Raw genomic sequence first — 13,302 nt, forward strand, 5'->3', positions numbered from 1 at the left:
AAGAGTACAGTACTACTACGAGGCTGCTTACATATTTTTTAGCCCATTTTATTCCTGGAGCGAAATCTGCTGTTCCTTTCACAGCCTTCTTTGATGTTACTCATCACTTAACCTAATAACAGTACATTTTAAGGCTAGGTATAAGTAATATGCAGTGGACTGCTGTGGAGCCTCACTCTGCATGGGGAGTCACCATTTCCTTCCATCATGGAAATGGCATCCAGGGAGAGAACAATTAAGGAAATTGCCAGAGCCATTCCATCGTCTTTGAAAGTCAAAACACGGCGACCGAGGCACCGCTGCTTTTTACAGCGGGAACGTTTGATCCTCTGAGTGTTTTTAGGTTTTCCCTTATTTGCGTATCTTTTCAGCGAAAGCTTATCTAGCACCCAAATGTTACATCAGCTTTTGTATGTCCACCAGAGGAGAGTTCTGATCTGGGATTTGTGTTAAACGGTGTCAAATTTAATGAGAGATCTGATTAGAGGGATTTATTGCAATAAAAGAAAAACATGCTTTCTTGTACGACCTGTTGGGGTAGTATATCAGCAATGCAATCACAAACGAGTGTAGACGTCGTAACTGACGATGCACAAAATTAAATCTGATTGTATATCATTTGGTTTTAATGTCATTTCAGCACAATTGTTTAGATTTTGAAACTGCATTAAAATAGCACTGGCAGATCATCGGCTGCAAACCCCCATTGGAGGTGATATTCACAGTAGATGAGTGCACTCCACAGTACTTCATAATCCAGAGTGCTTCTCCCTGGGAAATCGAGCTGGATAATTAGGGCCAAATCAAGTGATGAAACCAATAAAAACTAAGACTTTTTCCAGAATTCTTTATTATCAGGACTTTTTAAAACTGTTAAGAAAAAAAATGCCAATTTTTTTTCCTGTTATATTTTTCTTATGTGTAGCGCTATTTGATGTGCCAGCCATTAAGAAGACCTCATCTATCTAAGTCAAATTAGTCACTACACTAAACAAAAAGCATTTTTACCAGAAGACTCTGGAGACATGAGCACAATAACTCATGAATGTAATCTTGACAAATAATGAATAATGAGCAGTGTTAGCAAGGTAAAATCTTTGTTGACAGATAAAGTCTTTTGCATAGGCCCTGTCATCGGCCCAGATCTTGCAAAATCTGGACTCCTGATTCATTTAAAAGGCAGGAGGTGGAACCAAACCCCCCCCCGCCAGTGGGACCAAACAGGTGGCAGTAGGGAGGACAACAGAGAGGCTTGACGTTGCTTCTGAAAGCAGCAAAGAAGGCATGCAAGAAGACGTCTTTTAAAAACAGGTGGTGGTTGGTGATTGGCTAAAGAAAGGTGACGCTGCATTTGAGTCTCCTGGTAGAACTTTGGCAAGAGCTTTCATTTCAGTATTTGAATAAACAAATTGTTGCTGTCCTGCAAAAATCTCCATAATGCCATTCTTACATTTTAATGGAAGTCAATGTAAAAAGATTTTAATCGCAAGACAATTTGAAGCATCATAAAATCTCAACACAATATAAAGAACAAGCGCCAGATTTAAATAATCTCAGAAAGTGAAAAGGAGGCAGAAGTAGGGTAACATAAGCTGTAATAGCTGTAATATGAAAAAAGAAACAAGAATCCAGTGGCAGTTTCAGGCACATATGTAAAATAAAACTACGTAAAAAAAAAAATGAGTCATTATCACATGTGGACACAAACAGTAAATTACAATGATGGGTTGAGCAAAGGCCATTTAATTGTTCACTGGAGGATAGTATCTATTGCTCCTTGAGCTTCATTTGAGAAAGTTATTAGAACTGGGCAATGACCGCCCAAATCCAGAGTGATAAAACAACAGCCATCCTATCCGGAGGAAGTGAAGTAATTACCTATGAGAGCAAGATCAAGTGTAGCCACAGGCTTAACTCATATGAGGACAGATGCACATTTTAGAACACTTTTTTGTGTCTCCCAGCCAGCTCTGAAAGCAGCGAGAAAGACCACAGAATAAGCATCAATCTGTCAGATACACAGACAACACTGCAACCTTTGGTGATGGTCAACAAGATCTTGGTCTAGACGTAGGGCCTGCTCTTTTGTTCAACTGTCATTCCGTCTCTTATCTCAGGACTTGTGTTAGTATAGTTTTGAAAAGCCAAAGAGATTCAGAAGTGAAGTCAAGACAAAGGCACTACATTTGAGGGAACACCCTGTGATCCTAAGTACTCCAGAATGTCAACCCTGATGGAGAACAAGAATAGGTGGATCAATACGTGATTGTCTGGCATACTCTATCTTAGTGTACAGCACATTTTAAAGAGCAAAGCGGCTGTGACCACAGGCAAGGTCACACCTTATGTTTCTTCAGCGAGGCTGAGGATGTGCTCTACAAAGGCACCGCCGCATTTATTTGATGACCCTCTCCAGCCAATCCCCCAACCACAATACAACTTCATTGTCTTGGTTGACGTCTCCTAGCCAGCAGACATGAACTCCATCACAGGAAGCCAGTTTCGGAGGGAACCAGCACAGCTGCCCCCACAGTCCTCTTCCAAGATCCTTGGAGAGAGAAAAGTGTGCTCTTCCACTGAAGGCCAGATTGCTTTTACACTGGTATTTCACTCGCTCCTTCAGGTGGCTTGCCGGCATCATGGCCTGCTTTGTTTGCTCTCAGTCGTTTGCTCTCCCTCCACCGGTTGTTCTCATTTGGACTTTGAACACTGGAATTAAATGTCAGCTTCGGGTTTCCTCTTCCCTTTGTGGTGGTGTGAGATGGGACTTGCGCAGGATTGTGAAGCTGTTAGTTCTGTCCATTACATCACTCTTCTTTCATATTTTCCTCCCAACGGCTTTGGCTGGAAGCTTTGCAACTGATGTGATGCCACAGTACGGTTTTGATATTCCCTTTGAATTTACAGTGTATGTGAGCTAAAAGTGAATCAGCTTACAAAGATGCCCCAAAGAGCCCAAAGTGATAGTAATCATATTTTCCACTCAATCTAAAAGCTAATGCTGTGAACTCTGTGCTAGCATCACTGCAAACCACATGAAAAGGGAAAAAGGAAGAGTGTGAGGGGTTACATAAAAGCCTGTGTTGATGCCTCGCACAGTGCCAGCCTGGTTCTTTTAGTCGAACGGCATTAAAATATGTCCATGCCCATTGATTTTGCACACAAGCTTTTTTTGCCATTTTGTTTGTTGTGTCCAGTAGAGTTCATGTGTCTAGTAGTACACAACTCCAGCTGGTTTTACACAGGCCCTTTCATCTAGCCATAGGGCTCCCTCACTTACCCGAGAGCCAGTGCAGGCCTGAACTGAGCTTGGCTGAAGATACACCCTCTGGATGAGCCCAGAATGTGCTGTGCACTGAGGTTGTCTCTCATTTTCCTCTACACTGTAGCCAACAGCCTTAGGTGTGGACCCCAGGAGTCCACAGCAATCCTATCTCACCGCAGGAGAGAGAGTTTAGAAACCACCCACTGGCCTGGAGCTGGGCTAGAGCTATGCCGGGCCAATGTAATCTGTCCATGTTGCATTAAATTACTAAGTCTGCATGTATTATTTTAGGATAATTGTTCAGATACTGTGATATTTTACAAAACGAATCAGTGCAATGCTTATTTTTATTTCAAATTAGAACTACTGAACTGAACTAATTAAGTGTTTGTTGGATGAAACTGTGTTTTTAGCCTTTTAGTCAGATTTACAAGAGCCAGGTATGTCTGAAACATAGTCATATCAGAATATTATGACCATTCTTGGTTTGGTCAGACCATTATATCAGCTCCACTTATCATATAGGAGCACTCTGTAGTGCTATAATTACAGACTGTAGTCCATCTGTTTCCCTGCATGGACCCCACAGAACCACCACAGGGCAGGTAGGATTTGGGTGGTGAGTCATTCTCAGCACTGCAGTGACACTGACGTGGTGGTGGTGTGTTAGTGTGTGCTGCACTGGTACGAGTGGATCACACAGCAGTGCTGCTGGAGTTTTTAAACACTGTCCACTCACTGTGCACTCTATTAGACAGCCCTACTTAGTTGGTCCACCTTGTAGATGTGAATAAAGTCAGAGACATCTGCTGCTGCACAGTTAGTCCTTCATCAGTGCCCACAGGATGCTGCTGGCTAGATATTTCTGGTTGGTGAACTATTCTCAGAGTTCGTACAGAGAAATCGTCAAGCTGTAGGAAGGAGGAATGCTTATAAAAATAAAAAAAAAGTTTGATGTTTTTTTGTTTGTGTATTTTGTTTTTTTTTTTATACCTAGACCCATATGTCCAGGCCAATGACCATTACGAACCTTTTATGTTTTTGTAAGATTGTAAGGGTAACTGCAGAACTGCTCTCACTCAAAGAGCAGCTTGAGTATGCCTGATAGCACAGTGCCGTCAGTCCCTGGGTGCTAGCTCGACAGCCACTGACTGTACGTCCAGCTTTAAAGCTGTAGGATTCAATAAGCAGGCTGTGCCTCCCCTCACTCTCTCCCCTAATCCAATCAGGATGAGTGATTGGGTATTCCAGCCTCTTACCTCGCAGTCATAAATGTTAAACAGGAGTAGTGTTTGTGGTAATGATTCATCTATAAGCAGCATGCAATACATGTAATTAAATGACTCATTCTAGTCAATTGAGATGAGAGCAAATTTCAGGGGTTTCATTAAGATGCCAATTTCTCAGAATTATTGAATATTCTGCAGGCAAACTGGCTGGATGAGATTAGACGTGGTTGTTTGAGAATTACTCACTTCTAAACCATCTGCCTCTCAAATTACACATTACCCAAACTGTTGGCTCACCGTGGACCCTTATTGAATTACAATTCTGTCATTGTGTTAAGTGTGGCTCTGCATACCTGTGTACTGCCACATGCGGCACGATCACGGGCTTCAATCTTCTCCCTCATTGTTGCGGCTGTGCTCTGCACACCCCTTCATTTATCTGCACAGAGGAAGAGAGCGAGCGAGAGTGAGAGGAGGGACTGTCAGAGGCTGGAGAGAGACAGAGAAAGAGAGAAGATGGGATGGATGCTGGATGGGAGCAGACAGTTCTCTCCCTTGCATTCATTCCATTTGTTAAGTTATGTTAATTATTATCAAGTCCACTCAGTCAGCGAGAACAGCCTGAAAAGGCATTGCGCCCAATCTCTGGTGCAGCAGAGCTGCTGGTGAGCCTGACAGGCCAGTGAGGAATGAAGAGATTTAGGAGAGTGGTTCAAGAGGAGAGATCTCTGACATTTCCATAGTCTGTTTATCCCTCCGTCCCCCTCCGGACTGCTGCCGGAGCCCAGTCCACATTAACATCTTAATAGGAAAGTGTGTTAAACCACGTCTTTACCTCCTCTTTGGCAAGAGTGAATTAGGTGTCAGGCGGATTCCCACTGACTTTAATTGAATCTGCCGTCTGCCTGGAAAAAGGGGGAAATTTGAAGTCAAAATAACCTATTAGGTTTATCAAGTAATGTTTGGTTGGCTTTGGCAGCTAGCTCTGCAGCATTATTTCCCCTCCCCTCTCCCTGATCTCGCACGTCGGTTGTTTATGAGGTGAGATTGGGTAGGATGTTGTACAAGCACACCGCTGTGTGTTTCCACGCTTTTTGTTATCCTCTAATAAGTTGTGGCCTGCCGTTTTTGTTTTTGAACTCCCCCAGGAAATCCCCCTGCTCTCAGATTTAGGCCAGAGATGAGTGTGGAAGATTGCCGTGAGTAAACAGGGAGGGCTGATCAACTCCTCGTGACTGGATTACCAAGAGCTGGATTGTTCAGCTGCACCGGCCCTATCTCGCTTCTCTTCTATTCCTATCGTCCTACTCCATCAGGACAAGGGTGCGGATTTTTTAGGCCAGGACTGACGGAACAGTAAATATAGACATCCGAATGCACGAGAGGACCTGTCTTCAGATTCAGGTCTTTTCATTTGCACCGCCTTGCACTGTCTTGGATGCGAGTGTGCAAGCAGTGAAGCTGATGTCATCGGTGTGCAGAACGTCGCCTCCTCTCCATTTTCTCTCCCCATCTCCCACCAAACTCTTTAATTTCCAAACTGAGTGTGAGGTATTGATGAAATATTTTGCTCCTCCTTTGCACCGTGAAGAACCAATCAAGTCCACAAACCGGCATTAACTTCAGGTTGTCATGGATCCCTACACTTGATCAATAAACTTCACATATCATTATGGTGTGCCGCCTCAGAGGCCTGCCTTGTTCGCGGGCAGAAGTGGTATAAATCTTTCTTAAAAATTGCCAATGATTCACATTTTTAGTCTCGAGGGCAAATTGTGTTTCAGTGCCAGGTTCATTTGAGTCACAGTACCGACCTCGCAAAGATGAAGGTCTCAAGCCATAGCACATCTCTTTATAAATGAATTGTTAACTAACTGGCTGTGTGCCTTCCTCATTGATGTTCTTAGCACCAGCTCTGATATAGGGATTCATCTGAAATGGGAATCTTTCTCAGATATGTTTCTCTGGTTGAAAAGAACATCAATGAGAACATTAGGACCAATCTTATATCGGTAGGCATGTGGCAGTGCATAGAAAGCATGGATTCTGCATGCTGCTAAGTTTCTCTCTCACCAGTGAGGACGCACATGCCGTGACTCGTCAGGAGGCCGAATTAAACCAGTAAAATAACAATTTAACCAGTGGATTTCCCTTCTGCAAGCGGAAATGACCACTAGGGCCCGTGAAAAGAGGTTAAACAGACCGTTTCTGTGTTTTTGAGTGTTCCTACTAATGATGTCTGAAATCACTAATGAAATCACCTGTTAAAAATGACTAAAAAAAGTCTTAATGTTCTCTTACTATGTTAAATGTTCGCTGTACTAAATGTAACCGAATGTTTTTTCTTCTTTAGCCAGAAGAATCTATTCTAACTATCTGTGTGTATTTCGTCCTGCAACCTAAAGCCCCAATTAGACAGCCCGGCTTCCAGTACACAGAGACCTTTAAACAACAGCTGGTTTACATGGAGAAACTTTCATTCAGCTAATTGCAGGCTCCGTGAAACATAATTTCCATGCAACTTGACATTTACATGAAGCAATTCTCTTGCAACTCATTCAGTTAATTCACTGGTAAACATGATTAGAAGATAATATTTTCCATATACTGTGATTTTCTTTATCATTTTTATCTACTTTTGCATCATTATTATATTAAGAGAGGGGGGAAAATAGTACTTAGCTCTGCAGCTATTCAAGCTATAGATGTACTGTATATAGTGATATCATCTAGGTCTTACTGTCTGTATATTTAGACCTAGATCTGTATTAATATATATATGAATTGCATATATTAATAATATATACAATTGATATCTATGATAACATTAGCTCGCCAATTACCGCAAAATAAGCTGTATTCCATTATTCTGTTGTAATTTTGTTGTCCACGATGTGCCGATTGTCAGTTGAAATCATGTTGTTTGACATGACTGTTGAATATTACCCAGACTGTGATGAGGGTTGTTTCACAGAGTTGAGATGGTTTCATGAAATGCAGTAAAATTTAGTTTTATGCAACTTATAAGAAAGTAACCACAGAGTAGAGCCAGCCAAACAAAACCACACCACACTCAAGTAGCTTGCGTGTTTGCTTAGAAGCTTAAAGGGCCGTATTTTCAGGAGACAATCACAACAACCTAGACAATTGCTCCTACATGTCACAAAGACACAAAGGCCATGTCCGGAAGGTACTTTTAGCACAATAAAAAGCTGAGCAGCCAAAAGACTGAACATAAATAATAGAACATGGCAGAAAGAAAATGTCAGGTAAACAGAATTGGTAGAGTTGTTCACATTTAAAATAGTAGGGCAGTAATCTAATCTCTGCTCAATTAAAAACCCATTCAAATAAAAAGGTTGCAAAACTAATTAAGAGTATCATCCAACTGCTTACGACACAAAGCTTTTAAGAGCCATTACAGGCTAAACAAGAAACCGCTGATTTCCTACTTAATTGAAGTTGTTTAAAACATACATGAATTTGCAGAGATCTCACACACACACAAAAAGAGAAGCATGAATGAAGCTCACCCCCTGTGCTCATAAAAGGCTAATGGTGTTGATCATGAGAAATACTCCAGTGACTCTTTCCAGTGCAATAGAAGCAAGACGATAGCTTAGAGAGTTGACTATTAAAGTCAGTGAAAGGCTTGACCAAATAATTTAACAGGTAAACAGTTAAACACTCACACTCAAGTACGTGGAGAAGTTAATCCACAAAATTAACATGTAGCTCTGTTAGGAACTTTTACAGCTGAAGAATATTTATGAAGGGAACGCAAGACGAGCAGCCATTAGCTCAAGATGTAAATTGTTAAATATTAATTAAATTACCAGACCACAGTTCAGCTCCAGTGTTTTTTCTAATGAAGACCACTTTTCAGACAGTGATTCAATTAATCTGCATGTTGCTTTACAAATAAAGGAAATGAAAGAATGTATCAAAAATTAACCAGCAAATGAACATTTTATCAGAGACACTACACAAAAAGGGTTCAATGTAGTACTGAAGGAAGGGCCCCGGGTGGTCCAGCGGACTAAGGCGTTGTCGCTGCGATCAGAGGGTCGCTGGTTCGCATCCCGATCACACTGCTAGCCAACGAGAGAGAGCAATTGGCCTTGCGTCTGCTAGCTAGTGCATCAGAGCCGGGTATACGGCGCTTCCCTCAAGGCGCGTTGGTTGCCTGGTGGCATCGCATTGGTGGCAGTTCAAAAAAGAGGTGTGGCTGGCTGCGCGTGTGTTGGTCTTGCATGTGATGTCGAGGTGTTGAATGTGAAGGAGGGATGGGTTATTGGCGATCTAAAAAAAATAAATAATTAAAAACATATACATATATACATATAACATACATATATATATATATATATATATATATATATATATACACACACATACTGAAAGGGGTTCTTCAACTCCTACAGATAGTGGAACTATTGGTTGAGATGTTGGTTTAGTAGATGTTCTGTAAAAGCTGAAAACTAGTGGAAGTTAAGAATCCTAGAAAAGGCCCATTTTTAGAAGTGTCTGTTTTACAATTCAGATGATAAGTGGAATTACTAAGTATTATCAATTTAATGTCGCTTTTGCAAGATTGGAGAAGAAGCACAAAAGCAGTAGCCTGTTGTTGGTCATTCTGATTGAAAGTCAAAAAGCCTCTGGTCAAAGTACGCCTCTCTTGAACTTGTTAAGTAAAAATGTTGCCCAGACTTCATGCTGATAGTCAAAGTCTAGCTTCTGAGGCTATGTTGGACGTACCTTAAAAAAGGAAAAAGGAAAACAATAATGATGTCTCCAAACCATTAGGGAGCATACAGCTTGTTGGGCTGCAAGGACAATAGGGCCGTATAGCCAAACTTCAAACACCACACAACAATCCAGCGGATCCAGAGCTGTTACCTATTATATTATATCCAACCAAGAGCTGTGCGCATTCTGTGCTGGCTGATGGGATCATCTAATTCTCAAATGATTGCACAGGGCTAGGCGCTCCGCTGGGTTTAGACACTCATCGAGGTTCTTATCACAATGACTTAATTTTCGCACAAATCTCCATGGAGCTCCCGTTGTGTTCCGCAAACCCATCCACCATTGTGCAAAGCAAGGCTCGCTGGGCACGAAACGAGCGGCACGTATGTCGCAACCTCTTAAAGAAACCAACAATATTTGTGCATCCATGAAGATAGGGCCCTATCTTTGTACTGGAAAAGCCACTGTGCAGTCATGGATTGGGGCTTCTTTTTTCCAAGAAAAACCCATGTGCCTTTGTTTACTCACTTTCCAAATTGCTCATGACGTGTAAATTGTCTTTTAATACACCTAGAGGAGTGCAGTCCTCTGAGAATCTTCAAGATCCCGCTCCCACCAGTCTTTGTAAGACTTTGGGATTGAAATGATTTTGTTTATTTTTTAAAGCATTCACTACAATGTGGAATCTTTGTGCTCTTGCCCCAGTAGACTCCAGAGCGGGAGCAGGAGCTCAGAGAGCGGTGGATCACGCTGTCATCGGGGGAGTGGTGGCCGTGGTGGTCTTTGCCATGCTTTGTCTTCTTATCATTTTGGGACGATACTTCGCAAGACACAAAGGTACGTGAGGCAGCTCATTTCTTACACAAATTGGACACACTCTCGAAGAGGAGGTCAAGAGACCTACTAATTATTTGGGGTACGAATTTTGGTTTGCAAGGACTCCGCGGAGGTGCAGTCCTTGCAGGAGTAGGACGTCTGACACTTGTGTCCCTCTGAGCTTGGTGCAGTTGTATTTCTTTTGCTCTCTCTCTCTTTTTTATTATGAAGTGGGTCCACTTTTCATTGGGGCTATTGCCTTCATTATCAAGGAGCAGACTGTGGGGACAGGAATAATACCACTCGGAAATGAAGTTTGAAGTGGATTGGTTATTCCCACCACCTTGTTACACTTTCAAGGTTAATCCTGAAGCGCAAGTCGAACCAAATGGAAACCTCCAGCGCTTCTGATTTGGAGAGGTTTTCATGGAAATTGAGGAATAGATTTTCATGAATTAATGGTGACTTGGAGCAAAGTGATCAACAGGCTTGTTCTTCAAAACATGTGCCATGCCCGTTTTGCACTGATTTGTTGCTTTTAATGGTGCTCATTTGCTGTTGCAGATGAGAGCTGGGGAAATGTATTCTGTAATCAAACTGTCTCCCATGTTTTATCATTTGGAATTGGCTTGCGAGGGGCCCTGCGAACATTTGCACATAAAAAGGGAGCATAGCACCGCGGTGTGCAGAGCAATGAACACCTTACTTACAGGCAGGCATAGCCCTTGCATTTTAAAGTCTGTGGGATCGACCCTCGCTCTAAATTAAAGAAGCTACTCCAGACAGTCTTTAATCTCTTTTAAGACCCACCAGTTGCATCAATCAGATGCCCTGAGGAGCTGGGGATATTACTTTTATCAACGAGCTTTTCTTTGAAACTTTCCACAGGCACCTACTTCACACACGAAGCGAAAGGGGCAGACGACGCAGCAGACGCAGACACGGCCATCATCAACGCTGAGGGCGGACACAACAACTCGGATGAGAAGAAGGAGTACTACATCTGATTGTGCAAGCCTCTGGTGTTATTATTATTATAATGATTTTTTCTTCTTTTCTTTAGTTGTTTTTCTTTCCTTGTTTTTTTTGTTTTTTGTTTTTTTGAAGGGTGGGCGGGGTGGGGCATGGAGGGGTAAAGACTAGGGAATGTTTTAGTTTTCTTCCTAGGGATTGAATGATGTAGAATGCTACCTGGACAACTGAGAAGACGTAGGCATCCGTGTTTGAGTAAGGCAAGGGCGATGGGGAAGAAGGGGTGGGTAGGTTTGGTGGGGAGGGATAAGGGGTGGGCTTTGGTTGCCAGATGTTCCCAGATATCACTGTAGAGAGCTTCACCATTCAACACCTCCCAAACTGCTGGTACTATTGTTCAGTTCCTACCATTTGCAGAAACTTCTGTGCCTTGTTCTGAATTTCTTTTCTTAGTCATGCTTTTTTTTTTCCTTTCAAAACTCAGTGTGTCATGTTGCCCCCCAACGTGCACACACACTCACACACACACACACAGATCCCTTCCCCGTTCTTTTTTTTCCTCACTAATGTTGCTGTCTGCTTTCCTGTGAGGGTTCCATTTACACAGCGCCTCAAGACACCCCTGCACTGTGTAGGCATCGAGTTCTTCTCCTGCAAACCAAAATCTCATCAGATCCTATCCTCTATACTGTGAGCAGGCCAGGTCACGTGGCTCCGTTTTTAACACTTTTTTGGTAATTGCAGAATATGTGCATCTGACGTCCTAAACATTGTGCTCTAGGAAAAAAAAAAACAAACATAATAATCAGAGCGAGGAAAAGCAAAAGCTCTCAGTCCTGAGTCCAGAGTGCTGACCTTGAACGCTGCATCTGTTTCTCTTCTGACAGGCCTGTCTGCATTGCTATAGAATGCTTTTATTCCTCCCTCAGTTTTCCTCAATTTATTTTTCAAATTACATGTGCCAGTACATTTGAAGCATTGCTACTGTTCGGAACGAGCATAGGTGCAGACAAATTATTCCCGACTTGACATGCTGCACTTACAGAAGCATATTGTGTGGTTCCACTCAGCTAGGCGATAGAGCTGAAAGCCCTTTAGGTATTTATTGTTTTGGTAAAATGATGTCTTGGGATTTTTTTAGCCATATCCATCCAAAGTGGCATAAGAATTGTCATTACCTTAAAAAAAAAAAAAAAAAAAAAAAATGAAAAAAAAAGATAAAAGAAAATGCTGTTTGTCTTTCAACTTAGATGCTCTAGCTATCCTGAGCTGGTGATGATGGTCCTGTAGCACATGCTTATCTGACTACCTAAAATTGTGTCAAAGCAAACTGTCGGTAGGTGTTAGATTCTGGTTTCAGTATATATGGCTTGACGACGTAGGACGCAACTGCAAACGCCATGTTTGTTTTTTTTGGACTCAGAGGGATGTTAATAGAGGGACTATTAATCAGATTTATAACTGTACTACCTTAAGACGCTTCTTTAACAGCCAAAAGATGTTTACTCCCGTAGACACTGCAGTTCCGTGTTGATGATAAGCGTGACTCAAACGTACATGAGCCCCAGCTGTGACAGTACGTAATTAAATGTGGTACGCAAGTCTGCACTGAATCTACACCTCTAGATTCAATAGCAGTGCAGCGCTCTCAGAGTGGTGACGCTAGCATCTTCAGACCAAACTGGCCAGGCTCAGTCGTGCTGCTTCCGAGCCGGATTTATCATAGAGGTCTCTAGTGACTAACAGCAGCCTTCTGATTATCATCTTGACCGAACATAAGCACATCATCCTCTGTTTGATTTAAACAACCGTAACATATTCCTGCTTGGACTGAGAAAATGGCTCAGGTGTTTTGCAAGTGCTTTTCATTTAAAGGAGCTACATGCAAGTTGTGCATTTCAAACCCATACGTTATTGTAAGAGCTTCATAAACTGGCTTCGGCTCCTGCTCCCTCGGTGCTGAATAAAAGCGAAAGGGTCAGGCAAACTCCAACAGCAACTTTAGCTTGCATCACTGGAAGCTAACAGCCTAAATAAGAACAGCGTACTCAAGCAAAAAGCAACATTGCCCATGTAACCTTACGTGCAGCTCCTTTAGCACTGAAAATCAAACAGATTCCAATAACATTCCGAAATGGTTTGGAGCAAATCTAGTATCAGATGTATATAAACTCATCACTGCTCTAACTAGCACTGTCCGACTGACACTTTCCGTACAGCTGAAGCTAACAGCAGAGACAGATACTCAACTTCTGCAGACATTTTCTTGCA

The 13,302-nt window shown here is 42.2% G+C and overlaps 1 protein-coding gene across 6 annotated transcripts in view; it reads left to right on the forward strand.

The window, feature by feature from the left end:
* cadm1a (cell adhesion molecule 1a) overlaps positions 1-11,171 on the forward strand; it is a 325,258-nt gene extending 314,087 nt beyond the window's left edge. For 3 of the 6 annotated variants that reach the window (XM_072661720.1, XM_072661722.1, XM_072661724.1), the window contains 2 exons: positions 9,949-10,080; positions 10,948-11,171. In XM_072661720.1, coding sequence (XP_072517821.1) covers positions 9,949-10,080; positions 10,948-11,066 — 251 coding nt within the window. In that variant the 3' untranslated portion in view covers positions 11,067-11,171. The remainder of the gene's footprint in view (positions 1-9,948; positions 10,081-10,947) is intronic. The other 3 variants (XM_072661721.1, XM_072661723.1, XM_072661725.1) reach the window with 1 other exon arrangement.
* The last annotated feature ends 2,131 nt before the right edge of the window (positions 11,172-13,302 follow it).

This window comes from Salminus brasiliensis, chromosome 18, assembly GCF_030463535.1.
Source record: "Salminus brasiliensis chromosome 18, fSalBra1.hap2, whole genome shotgun sequence".
Lineage (NCBI taxonomy): Eukaryota > Metazoa > Chordata > Actinopteri > Characiformes > Bryconidae > Salminus > Salminus brasiliensis.